Raw genomic sequence first — 12,902 nt, forward strand, 5'->3', positions numbered from 1 at the left:
CATCTGCATACTTTTAAAGACCGGTTATAGAAAAAAAAAAAAAAAAAAAAAAAAAAAGACCAGTTATATTCTCATCAAAAATAAACAACAAAAGCATCAATTAACTTTTTTCCCCAACTCTCCCTAATATGCTGAATTTGCTTCTTTCATTCCACTCCTGTGGCTCAGTGGCTAAGTGTCTGCCTTTGGCTCTGTTGTGATCCTGAGGTCCCATGATTGAGTCCCACACCTGGCTCCTTCCAGAGAGCCTGCTTTTCCCTCTGCCTAGGTCTCTCTTTCTCTCATGAATAAATGAATAAAATATTTTTTTAAAAAATTTCATACAAATTTCTTTAAACAAAATAACTATTCTAAAGATGAAGACCACAATTCGATCTTTAATTTATTCCAGAAAAGAATCTTTGATGCATTTAAATATTTAAGTAACATTAAGCTAATATATAGAAGCCTCACTAAAATATAAAACTTCTCTTAGGGAGGACAAAAATTAACACTGACGAAAGTAAACCTGTAAGACCTACTTCTTAACCATGTTTTTTAGAAAACACATTTGTAAAGTTGAAATTTTCTGGCTATTAAAAAATCCATTTTATTTTTTATTTTTTCCTTTAAAGATTCCGTTTATTTATTCACAAGAGACACAGAGAGAGAGAGAGGCAGAGACACAGGCAGAGAGAGAAGCAGGCTCCATGCAGGGAGCCTGACACGGGACTCGATCCCAGGTCTCCAAGATCACGTCCTGGGCCAAGGGCAGCGCTAAACCGCTGAGCCACCCGGGCTGCCCCAAAAAATCCATTTTAAAAAACACCACAATTAAGTTAAAAATCTCAAGATCTACAAAAAATATTTTTTTAAAGAAAAGTAACTGATACACAAACCACCTCTCACCTTACGGTCTTCTTGCCATTCATTTTGGACAGCATTTTTCCTCCCCTTTTTCTCAAAGTTCCTATAAGTCATTGGTACCTGTCATCCACATCCAGTTCATTTCAAACCTTCAAGTCCTATCTCACCTATAGAGCAAATTTGAATCCAAAAAATCAGATACAGCAACTGATTCCAAAAGTCAAGTTAAATATCAAAATATATTCTAATATACACCAGGTTGCTATATATTCCAACAAGAGATTGATTAGTGTTAAAAAACAAACAAACAAAACAACTAAGCATTCAATACTTATTTCAGGTGCTTAAAGTTTTAATACCAGTGTCTGGACCTAGGCTTTCAAACTTCACATTCAAATGAACTAGTTAAAATAAGCAACAATAAACTGTGTCATTGTATGAGACCAAACCAATCAAGGCATATTAAGTGCAAAATGTTTTTCCAAGAATAGTTTTTAATTCTCTCCTGGTAATCTTGTATAAATTTTCTGTCAGACTTCTATCACTATACAATTAGAACTGCTTTCACAAAGTCACCAGTAAGAAATTACAATTCTTTGGAAATCTACCTCCAGGCCCTCACACCCACCCTGGCAAGAACTCAATCTACCCCTACTCCTCCCCTCCCTTAAGTATTCAGTTTCTTTCCCGAAGTAGAAATTCCATAAATATTACAATATTAAGGACTAAATTTTAATGAATACAAATCAGAGGAAATGAAGGAACATTAACTCCCATTCAAACCTTCCTTTAAAAAAATGTTTCCAAGTTATATTTTTAACTTCCTCCATGATTCTCTTTTAAAAAGACGAACACAAAATCTCTCTGCTAATGACTTTATTCATGAATCTATAATGGAACTCAAAATAGCAAAGAACATGAAAGAAATTCAGATTAATATTTATCAACCAAATACATCAGAGAATACATCTATTTTTTATATAACTAACAAATATGTCTAAAATACATATGTGAGAATATAAACATTCTCCACTTTGTGGAATTGCAGAGTAATGACGATCTGCTTAATACAGTTTGCCAGAAAAGCTCATTTACACTGTCAAATACTCGAACTCTCAAGAAACCAAACACAACTGATAAAATAGCTATCTCATGGTCAATCTTTTGGTAAAGTGCCACTTTCAAAGAAATAAGATTTAAAAATTTTAGGTGCTGAACCATCATTCCAGAAGTGTTAAAATTTTTTTCAGGATTCACTATGTTCATTACATTCATATGTCCCCAATATGAGTCCATACACAATATTTTACAATCTAAAAAAATTAGCTCAGAGATCATCTCCTGGAAGTTAAAAATTACTACACTGTTGTAAAAGAAAGTTTTTCATGATACAGGTGTGTATTAGACACAGTGATTTTTTTCATTATTTTAAACATGATTCTTTGGTTTGAAGCTATCCTGATATCCTTTCTGGCTGGATGGTTGTGGTCATTAAAATACTCATAAAACAACTACACAAGTAAATTGGGTCAGTGGCCTAAGGGCAAGGAATGGCACATATTGAGCATCTGGCAAAAGGAGTTCCCCAAATTCGTAACTGACGTGGTCAGTATTAAAATCCGTGGCTCACCTTTCATCAAAGCCTCTCTCAATTTATTAACAGCATGAGCCACTGAGGAAATTAGTTGGGAAAAAAATCTAATCTGAATGAAGGCACATGGGTGCGAATCTTAAAACAGATAAAAAAGACCAAGTAAACTGCTTAAGTATCGGTGTGTCCATCCCAACATATATGCACATGTCATATTTGAGGTTGAATATCACCACTGCATAGATTGCACCACATGGAAAACTCTATGCCTATGGGCGTATATATGAGATCAGAACTAGCTGGTGGTTTTCCAGAAATAATAAGACTTTCCATGATGCAGAAGTTGGCCTTTCCCCCACATGAAAGGTTTTAAATAGCAAAGGACTGAAATAACAATGGAAACTGTAAGCCATAAAGTCAAATCTCAGAAAAGACAAGTTCTATGTCATAGCTGAAGGCTGCCAATGATTTCTTCTCTCTCTCCTTGAATAATTACATGCAAATGCCTTTTAGCAATGGCAGCATTCAAATCCCACAAAAAGTCAAGTAGGGCCCCCTTAAGGAGCACCTCCATTGGTACAAACTGTAAAACCTGCTGGGGTGCGTCAGATTTAAGCAAAGAGCTCAATAATTCATTCACATTCTGCAGATACTGGAAAACTGGATTTGGAAGGTCCTGATAACCGACACACAGCAGGACTGCACAGGTCTTCAGGGGCTCAGAAGAAGTAGGACAAGAAAATGTGATGAATCTAAAACAGCTGTGGAGTACAAAGATCAAACCAGCCATAAATCTTGTAAAACAAGAAAGTACAGGCAAAATCATAACATCTCCTGTATGAAGCTGCTGCAGTGAATGTAGAAGACAGTCCAAAAACAGTTGCTGGTAAATCGGGTCTCCATCATGAAGCAACGAACAGCTGAAAGTCATGAGTTCAGCCGATTCCAGGAGTTGAACTTCCAGTGGTATATGCGTTTTGATATCACGGAGAGTTGGAAAGCCCACAAGCAGGCACTTTATCTGGTTGCTGGGTTCTACGACCTGATCATCCTGAAGGCACGTGGTAAGGCTAAACAACTCAGAAAATATCAGGTCTTCCGTAAAAATGTGACAAGGACAATAATACTGCTGTTTGGGCCAGAACTTGGAATCCAAATTCAAGGCTCCTCCTAAAGACTTTTCAATCGCTTCATTAAGAGCCTTTAAAATTTCACCATCACAGAAAGGAGAACACTTTACCTTTGGGAGTTTCTTTCCCTCTAAAATATGCCATAAGTGACACTCAAGATTGGAAGCTGTCCCTTCTAAGAGAGAACTTTGTCCAGAATGATACACAGCATGTTCTTCCGCCCAACTATTAAAGTATCCTTTGGCCACCTTATCTTTCCATGAAAGGGATTCCAGCATTTTCCTTTCATTATAGGTTTTAAAATATCTGTTCCTCTGTCCAAACCATTTTGTATTTGTACTACAACCAATATTAGATTTTTTCACTAGCCAATTATTTCTGGAAAGGGGCTTCAACTGAAACTTTTGCATGAAATATTGAACAGCACAGTCCCTTAAATTATTCAGCTTTGTTTGTTCTCCTTTTCCCATGCACTGAAACAGACGAATGTTCTCAGAAATAGTCTCGAGCTGGTATTTATGAAAGAACATACAACATTCTTCGTGCCTTTTAAGAAAAGATTCAGGGATCACATGATGGGGAAAGAGGGCTTTCTGGGTCATTTCTGTTCCAAAATTTAGCACCATCTTAGATAACAGAGGATAGATTGCCTCTTTTCCCTTATAGCGAAGACAAACCACATAGACTTCTGAGTTCCCTGCCTTGCTAGTAGCAGGTTTAAAAACATGGACTTGGTCAAAGGAACAGTTTAGCAGGTACATCAGGTTTATGGAACAATGTTCAAACAAAGTAAACATCTTCAGAACAAAAGAGCCACCACTTCCAAGAGTCATCAGAGCAGTGACAACTTCACAGTAATGCAAAGAAGAGACTAAAGCTTCTTGTTCACCTGGGTTTCCTTGGCAATCAAAACTCCCATCTGCGGTGATCAAGTGAATGGTAGCCATGTTGCTTATGAAATTCTGAAGTCCAGTCAGATATTTCAAGGTCATGATATCACCAGTGTTATCTGGACCAAAGTACCACCAATGCAAGGTATTTGCAATAAGTCGGTCATCCATAATCATCATAAGATTGTCATTTGCTTCGTGGTATGGATTCAAAGTATTAGCTACCCAACTCCAATCACAGGGGAAGCGATGGGATTTTAAATAGTGATTGAGACTAGCTATAAAAGCTCCAGGAGCTTCACAAAGGTGTAGAGAATTCAGTTTTCCATCCTGAAAAGCTTCCTGTGGAATAAGTGGAAAACTGCACAAAATTTCATGAAACTTACACCATGCTTGAGTACAAAGTTCAGCGTTCACAGATTTTTTCACATGAGAAATTATTTTTCCAGCTTTATTAGTGAAAGCAGTGTGTTCATGCCACTCATCCAATTTCTTATCACTCAGTAGGTTTTTTACTTCATTTAGGGAGTTCTTCAAATCAAGCAATGTATTAAATTCTGTGTGGTCACAAGTGAAAATCTCACTGGGATCTGGTAACTGCCACTCATTATTAAGTGGCTTGCCATAAGAAAAGTTCTTGGCAAAGAGTTCAAAAATGTCAGCAAGAACATCTGGGCTGAATGTCTCAGGATTTGAACCCAGTGGTGGCTTTCTGCACTTACTCATTTTCAAATTAAATTAAAATCTAGAAAAAGAAAACACATAATTAAATGAATCAAATTTATTAGTGAATGAAATCTCATCCACAGCAAATCCCATCACACTCATGACAAACCACATAAAATGGAAAGGCTAATGTCAGCACATTCTGTTACATAATGAGGCAATTTGGATAAAGAAAGAGAAAGCTTTTACATCCAACAGACTTGAGCTCAAATCCAGTTAAAACGTGGCCTTGGGCAAATTACATCTTTAAGCCTGTTTCTTATTTAAAAGTTAGGATATCATATTTTTGGATGAGGAATAAACATGCTAGCATATAAAAAGCATACACCAATGAATATTCATCAGTGATGGCAGCTCATGTTACCATAGTAATCCATCTAGCTCCTCCCCAAAATTTTCCTCCACCCATGGCTGAGACACTACCCACATGGCCCCAAAAGCACTCCCAGGCTAAGATTCATCCCTTGACCTTTGATCAAGCTTTAACAAATGACTTTTAGCTTTTTTTAGGTCCCTCCAAATCTCACCTCCTTCCAGAAGACTCTACACCTGAACCCAGTACTGGTATTGCTACCAGGCCTCTCAGCCACCACATACTTATTCACTAACACGGACTGCCAAATACGCCCTCTGTCCAGATCTCTCACTCTTGCTAAGACACGACTTTGGTGGTACCCAATCACCTTTACAGGCCACAAACTAACACTCTCATCACCATACTGCTTGTTACCTGTTGTGTACTTGACTGGTCAGCCTCTGTTCAGCTCAATGCTGAAACTGAACTATAATATTCAACCTGGCATGTCTCTGAACAAGATCCCTATCTCATCTGCTCCGATAGCTCCATGCCTCCACTATAAAATATTACATCTTCTTGCCACTAAAACATGTCACACTTTGATAAAGGATCTTCAAATTGAAGAAATATCCTCACCGAATATACAAATTATAAAGTCACCCTACATTCTGTTTTTTAACACCGTCTAAGAAACCAAAAACATCTGTCCACTAGAGAGGGAAAGAGATATAATGGAAAGAAGCATGGCTTAACGGCACAGTGTTGGCCTGAGTTATAAATTCCAGCAGATAGAGCTCTAAGTATTACCTAGGACTTGTTGGCTCAATGTTAATTAATAGGTGCTTTAAAAAAAAAATAAATAAAAAAAAAAAAAAAAAATAAAAAAAAAAAAAATAGGTGCTTTAGTTCAAAAGCTCCACGTTTACTCTGCATATTCAATGCTACACCAGTTTTTCAAAAAGGATCTAAACTGTCAAACACAAAAAATTGAGAAAAAAACCACCAACCCACAAAAAGCCAATGTGTGATTAAGATGGGAAATAAAAGTGAGCTAATGCCACAAAAAATACAATAATATATAGAAGGCTGTATCCTATTACCATTTGTTTTGTACTGTATTTTAGCACACTTTTCTCATCCTCTTCTATTTTGTTTAAAGTATTTACAACCTTGTGTACTCCACTAGCCTATAAGCTATAAGCTTCTTGAGGTAACAAGTATCTTCTTAGTCATTTTTGTTTGCCACAATGTATTTACAATACACATAAGGGGATCCCTGGGTGGCGCAGCGGTTTGGCGCCTGCCTTTGGCCCGGGGCGCGATCCTGGAGACCTAGGATCGAATCCCACGTCGGGCTCCCGGTGCATGGAGCCTGCTTCTCCCTCTGCCTGTGTCTCTGCTTCTCTCTCTCTCTCTGTGTGACTATCAAAAATAAATAAAAATTTAAAAAAAATTTTTTTTAAATTATTAGTTAGTAGTCACACTTGCCCATCAATACCTTGTCCATATTATATATATATATATTTTTTTTTTTTTTACTGTTAGAAGCTATATTCAGACAGATTTCTGAAAGACAAAAATGAGGCATTGTCACATTCATTAAAACCCTAAATAAAATCAAATGAAAGTTTATTACAAGTTATTCTGTCTTAATTCACACTGTGCTTACTGGAAACTACGACCATGTTTAGATCGCAACTATATTCTATTTTGGAAAAAGTCTGATTTTAGTCTAACTTCACATACTAATTAATGGCTGTAGGTAAGCTCTGAAATCTTGCCTAAGCTAATAGATAATTATCTTTACATGAGAAAAACTAAAATGATTCAATGATTTAAATCATTGATTTGAATCATTTGAATCATATGAATCTTGATTTGTGTACCACAAATGTATTTTATGTATTTATATATAAATTATGTATTACGTATATCTTATGTGTTTATATATCTTAGGTATTTATATATAAACTATAAATATTGAACATGTATATACTGAATAATGTTCAGGTCTACAATCCCACCTTTCTTTCCTCCTATCAAATTCCCAGGCTCAAGCCACTCGCTCACCCACCTCCACCTACCAGCCTCCTATAGACACTGTCAATTTTCTGCGGGGCTATTGCCAGAGCCTTCTAACTGGTCTCTTCTATCTTTGTCTCCCCTGGCTCCCCATTTCACTCAAAGTAAAGGCCACAGTCCTTACAATAACCTCCAAGGACCTTGAAGATTTCTGCCCTCCAGCCCCAACCTATCTCTAACCTGTCTATTGTTCCTCATATTCGTTCTGTTCCAGCCACACAAGCTTTCCTGCTGTTCACTGAAGCACCAGGTACACTGCAACCTGTAAGCCTGCGCACTGGGCAACCCCTCCGCCTGGAACGCTCTTCCTTCAGATGACCCGCACAGCTCACTCCCTCACCTCCTTCAAGTATTTACTCACATGCAATTTCTCTACGAAGCCTACCCCAACATCCTAATTGCATTTTGCAATACCAATGGTAAAGGGAAGGACCTTGCTGTACTTTTTTTCCCCCCATGACACTCTTTTTTTCCTTCTAACATATAGTTCGTTTGCCTATTATGTTTATTACTGTCTTCCCCCCCAAAAATAGAATCTAAGCTCCATAGGGCAAAGATCTTGGTTTTGTTGATTCATTTATCACACCGAGGTTATAACAGTGCTTAGGACACAGTAAACAGTGAATATTTAACGAATAAATGTTAGCACAAACGGCACTCGTCTGATTAGGTTCTGAATGAGTCATGATAATGCACTTCAACCTCACTCCGGCATGACCAATGCAATAACCAAAAATAAAAAAACAAAAAAACAAAAAAAAACACGTGGTTCATAGAGAAAAAAGTTCCCCGTAGATTGCTCTGCGCCTTTCCCTGAGCACGCCCTCGAGCCCTGCGGCACCACAGCTCTGCTAGGAGGGTCCGCAGCAGCGCTCCTATTTTGCAGTCAAGTAGGAAGTCATGCAGCCGAAGCCTCGAAGGAAATACCTGCAAAATCCGTCGGCCTGGCACAAAACGCACGAGACCTCATCAGCTGTGCTCTCTCCAATTAACGTCGACTAAGGAGTTTTAGAAGTTCCGTCGCGCACTTCGGCCCCCAGCGGCACTGGCAGTACAGCCAGTGTCATCTAGCGCCTTCGCTACTTCGGGCCGGGGCACCCAAGACCCCGCTTCACCTGACGGAAGGGAGTCCCAAGCTCCACTCGGGCGAGCGGCCCGACCCCGGGAGGAACCCCCGGCCCACGCCCTGCCCCCTCCGGACCGGCCTCGGAGCCCGGGCCTGACTACCTCCGCTCACGCCCACCTCACCTCGCCCCCCGCCCCGCCCCGCCCCGCCCCGCCCGGGGGAGAGGTAGCGCCTCCCTCCTCTCCTCACTCGAGGGAACCGTCCTCCGCTTCCGCTCCCGGGGCCGCTTCCCGGAACGGCCGCTGCTCGGGGCGTGCGGCGCCGGCGCCCCCGGCCGCAGCGGAGGTAGGCGGCGCCCCGAAAGGCCGGGAAACTGGCCCAGACGCGCCCTCGCGACCCCGGCAGCGGGAACCCACCTCCAGGCAGCGCCGCCGCCCAACGCCGGCCGACCGCGGCCCGAGGGCCCCGACACACACATTGCGCACGCGCCTCGAGCCCGGGCTGGCGTCACGCGTCAACGTCACGCACGCCGGCGACTCTCGTAGCGCCCAAGCCCTCGCTCGCTGGGTTTCGCTTCTCCCTCTCCGCGGGGTCGCGGGGACGCCAGCCTCCTTGCCCACGGCTCCCATGGCAACGGAAGCCGCTCGCGGAGGCGGAGCGTCCTTTGGCCCCGCCCCGGCGGAGAAGGGGGCGGGGCCGGCGGGGCGGGGCGGGGCCAACCTGTCCGGATCACGCTGCCTCCGCCCACCCGGCCCTGGGCGGGGAAGCCTTCTAACCTCGTCCGGCAAAAGTTGGTTCCTAACACGGGCTGAGTTAAAACTCATGCTCTAAAAACAACATAAGGTTAAATGTGATATATAATATCACATAAATCATATCAAATATGATATATAATATAATATTGATATACTGTAAATAATATATTGATATATTTCAGATATTGATTATATATTACATATTACTATGAATAATAGTAGATTGATATATTTTATATATTGATTATATGTTACATATTATTATATATTATATATATATTTTTTTAGGGGCACCTGGATGGGTCAGGTTGAGCGTCTGACTTTGGCTCAGGTCGTGATCCCGGGGTCCTGGGATCTAGTCCCTCATCAGGCTCCCTATGGGGAGCCTGCTTCTCCCTCTGCCTGTGTCTCTGCCTCTCTGTGTCTCTCGTGAATAAATAAACAAATCTTTAAAAATAAATAAAAAATAAAAAAATAAAATACATTATTTTACAAGTCCTTCAGGATATGCATCGATCAAAGGGAAAAAATTGTCTTTCCAAAAAATGGTGCTGGGTCATTTGGATATTCATATAGAAAAAAATTTTATGTGGACTCTTACCTCACATAAAAAAAACATTTCATTTGGATTGCCAATTTATATTTTAAAAAGGCAAACAACTCTTTTAGCAGAAAACATCTTTGTGACCTTGAAATAGATAAAAAAGTTTACAACAAAGCAGAAAAAGCACTAATCATAAAGAGTAAGTATATAAATTGAACCATATTAAAATTAAGAATGTCTATTCACCATAAGACACCATTGAGAATGAAAAGACAACCTACAGAGTGGGAGAAGATATTTATAACACATATGTATGACAAAGAATTTGTATCCAAAATATATAACTCCTACAAATAAGTAAGAAAAAATGCTCTAGTGGAATAAATGGGGCGGGGGGGACACAACAAATACTTCTAAAAGATGATATCCAAAAGTCCAATAAACATGTGAAAAGATGCTCAACTTCATTAGTCTTCGGGGAAATGTAAACTAATCCCATAATGAGTTAAAATTATACATTAAATAGGCTAAAATGGAAAAGATCAAATATAAGTGTTGGAGAGTATGAGGTGCAATCAATGGAAAGCTCTTTGGAAGGAAAAGATCTCCCAAGGTCTTCCAAATTCACAGGTTGATTGTCCTTTAAAAAATTTTTTTTAATTTATATACAAATACTAAGATCCTATGTGTACTGTTCAACTACTTTTGCCAAATGCCTATTAAATATTCCAGAAAGTTCCTATAAACCCCTTCCCAATCTCCCACTCCCAAGAAGCAACCACTGATGTTTTATATCGTCATAGTTTAGTTTTGCCTATTTTAGAATTTTATATAAATTCAGTCATTACGGTTTGTTTGCAGCCTATTTCCACTCAGTAATCATTTTTTTATATTGTAAGGGAGAAAAAAATATTTTCCTTCTATCCTTCTAAGTTCTCAGCTGGGGCTCCGTAACAAAAGGTAGATTAACAAGAGAAAAGCATGTGAATTTACTAACATGCTCTATGTTACATGGGAGCCTCCATAAGGAAATGAAGATCTAAAGACACTGGTAAACCTGAGTGTTTTTATACTAAGTTTAATGAGGAATGGAAAATTGTGGAAAAATGAGACAAATGATATGAGCTAAAAGGAGTACGCTGGGGGAAATTTAGCAAGGCATGTTCACCCAGATTCCTCTTGAATCTCCTTTCATCTTCAGAAATAAAGATGTTCCTTTCCTCTGGTTATAGGGAGGGCATATCTCACATGAGGATCTTGTGACCTGCTTCAGGGCAAGGTCAGAGGATCCTTCCTGCAACCTGCCATTTCTCAAATTCCCTTAGTTTAAAATATGCCAACCACCATATTTTGGGGCTGCATGTTCTGAACCCTCAGTATTCACCCATGTTGTTTTATGTATCTGTAGTTCCTTCCTTTTATTGCTAATTAGCATGCTAATTAGTATGCCATTGTATGGACAGACCATTATTTAGTTCTCTATTCTTTTGTTGATGGATATCTGAGTTTTTCCAGTTTGAAGCTATTGTGAATAAATCTGCTAAGAACATTCTACTACAAGACATTTTTGGAGGCATAAGTTTTCTTTACTCTTGGGCAAATACCTAGGCATGGAATGAGTGGCTGGGTCATGGAGTAGATCAACGTTTCTCAGTCTCAGCATTATGGTCATTTTGAGAATCACTGAGGTAAATCTATGTGTAACTTTGTTGTTGTTGTTTTTTTATGTGTAACTTTGAAGAAACCTCCAAACGGTTTTCCCAGAGTGCTTGAACAATTTTACATCCTTACCCACAATACCTAAGAATTATGGGACTTGCAAACACCGCGCCCAGTCGAGGTCAACCCATCCTTGTTCTTGGACATTGCCACGGATGGTGAGGCCTTGGGCCAGGTCTCCTTTGAGCTGTTTGCGACAAAATTCCAAAGACAGCAGAAAACTTTCATGCTCTGAGCATTGGGAAGAAGGGATTTGGTTATAATGTTTCCTGCTTTGATAGTATGATTCTAGGATTTATGGGCCAGGGTGGTGACTTTATACACCATAATGGCCTTAGCAGCAAGTCCATCTATGGGGAGAAATTTGATGAGAATTTCATCCTGGAGCATACGGGTCCTGGCATCTTGTCCTTGGAAAATGGCTGGACCCAACACAAACAGTTCCCAGTTTTTCGTCTGCACTGCCAAAACTGAGTGATTGGATGACAAGCATGCATTCTCTGGCAAGGTGAGAGAGGGCAGGAATATCCATGGAACACCTTGGATCCAGGAATGGCAAGACCAGCAAGAAGATCACCATTGCTGATATGGACTAATCTGATAAATTTGACTTGTGTCATAGCTTAAGCACCAGGTCTTTCCTTCTGTAGCTAGGAGAGGGCCCCTTTACCCCCATCTGCTGAAAATACCCTAGAATCTTTGTGTTCCCTGGGGCAGCTTGATGGGTTCTGTATTTTCCTTATCCCTGTCCAAGTCAAGTTAGATTGCAGAGTTAAGTTTATCAATATGAAGTAAAAGCTAAACAACAACAGTAAAGTATTCTAGTTCCTTCATATCCTCACCAACTTTTGGTGTCGTGAATCTTTCATCTTAGCTATTGGTGGGCATTGGTTGCTTTATACCTCTGATTCTTAATAAATATTAAGAGTGAAAAAGCTGTGGATATTGTTCTTATATGGGACTGGATGCTAGATGAAGGCTATATGATCCCTTAAATGTTCCCTGAGGTTTATAGATATTATTAGGAATATTCCAAATGACAAAGCATATACTGAGCCAGTCTTTACTAAAGTAATCACAGTATTAACTAGCATTTTTTGAGTACATAATATGTGCTAAGCACTGAAAACTGGTCCCTTTTTAAAATTTATTTAATCCTCTCAACAATTCCATAAAGTAGATACATATATTGTCCCCCTTTATAAACAGAGAAATCAGGGTCAAAGTGATTAAGTGATTTGCTAAAGTTTATGGA

General features: G+C 39.7%; 1 protein-coding gene and 1 pseudogene across 2 annotated transcripts; one reads left to right on the forward strand and one right to left on the reverse strand.

Moving 5' to 3' along the window:
* Positions 1-712: 712 nt before the first annotated feature.
* On the reverse strand, positions 713-9,274 carry CMTR2 (cap methyltransferase 2). Of its 2 annotated transcripts, none has more exons than XM_041772672.1 (2): positions 8,491-8,793; positions 713-5,202 (listed from the first exon to the last, which is right to left on the reverse strand). In XM_041772672.1, exon 2 carries the CDS (start codon positions 5,181-5,183, stop codon positions 2,883-2,885), a length of 2,301 nt encoding a protein of 766 aa, XP_041628606.1. In that variant the 5' UTR covers positions 5,184-5,202; positions 8,491-8,793; the 3' UTR covers positions 713-2,882. The 2 variants fall into 2 exon arrangements, with proteins under 2 accessions (XP_041628606.1, XP_041628605.1); XM_041772671.1 differs by lacking the exon at positions 8,491-8,793 and adding an exon at positions 9,046-9,274 and having other exon boundaries at positions 721-5,202.
* On the forward strand, positions 9,257-12,243 carry LOC121500964 (annotated as a pseudogene).
* The last annotated feature ends 659 nt before the right edge of the window (positions 12,244-12,902 follow it).

The sequence above is a fragment of the Vulpes lagopus genome, chromosome 10, assembly GCF_018345385.1.
Source record: "Vulpes lagopus strain Blue_001 chromosome 10, ASM1834538v1, whole genome shotgun sequence".
Taxonomy (NCBI): Eukaryota; Metazoa; Chordata; class Mammalia; order Carnivora; family Canidae; genus Vulpes; species Vulpes lagopus.

What these genes read in the sequence shown, in the direction of transcription:
- CMTR2 (XM_041772672.1), bottom strand. Translation starts at nt 5,183, where the DNA reads ATGAGTAAGTGCAGAAAGCCACCACTGGGTTCAAATCCTGAGACATTC.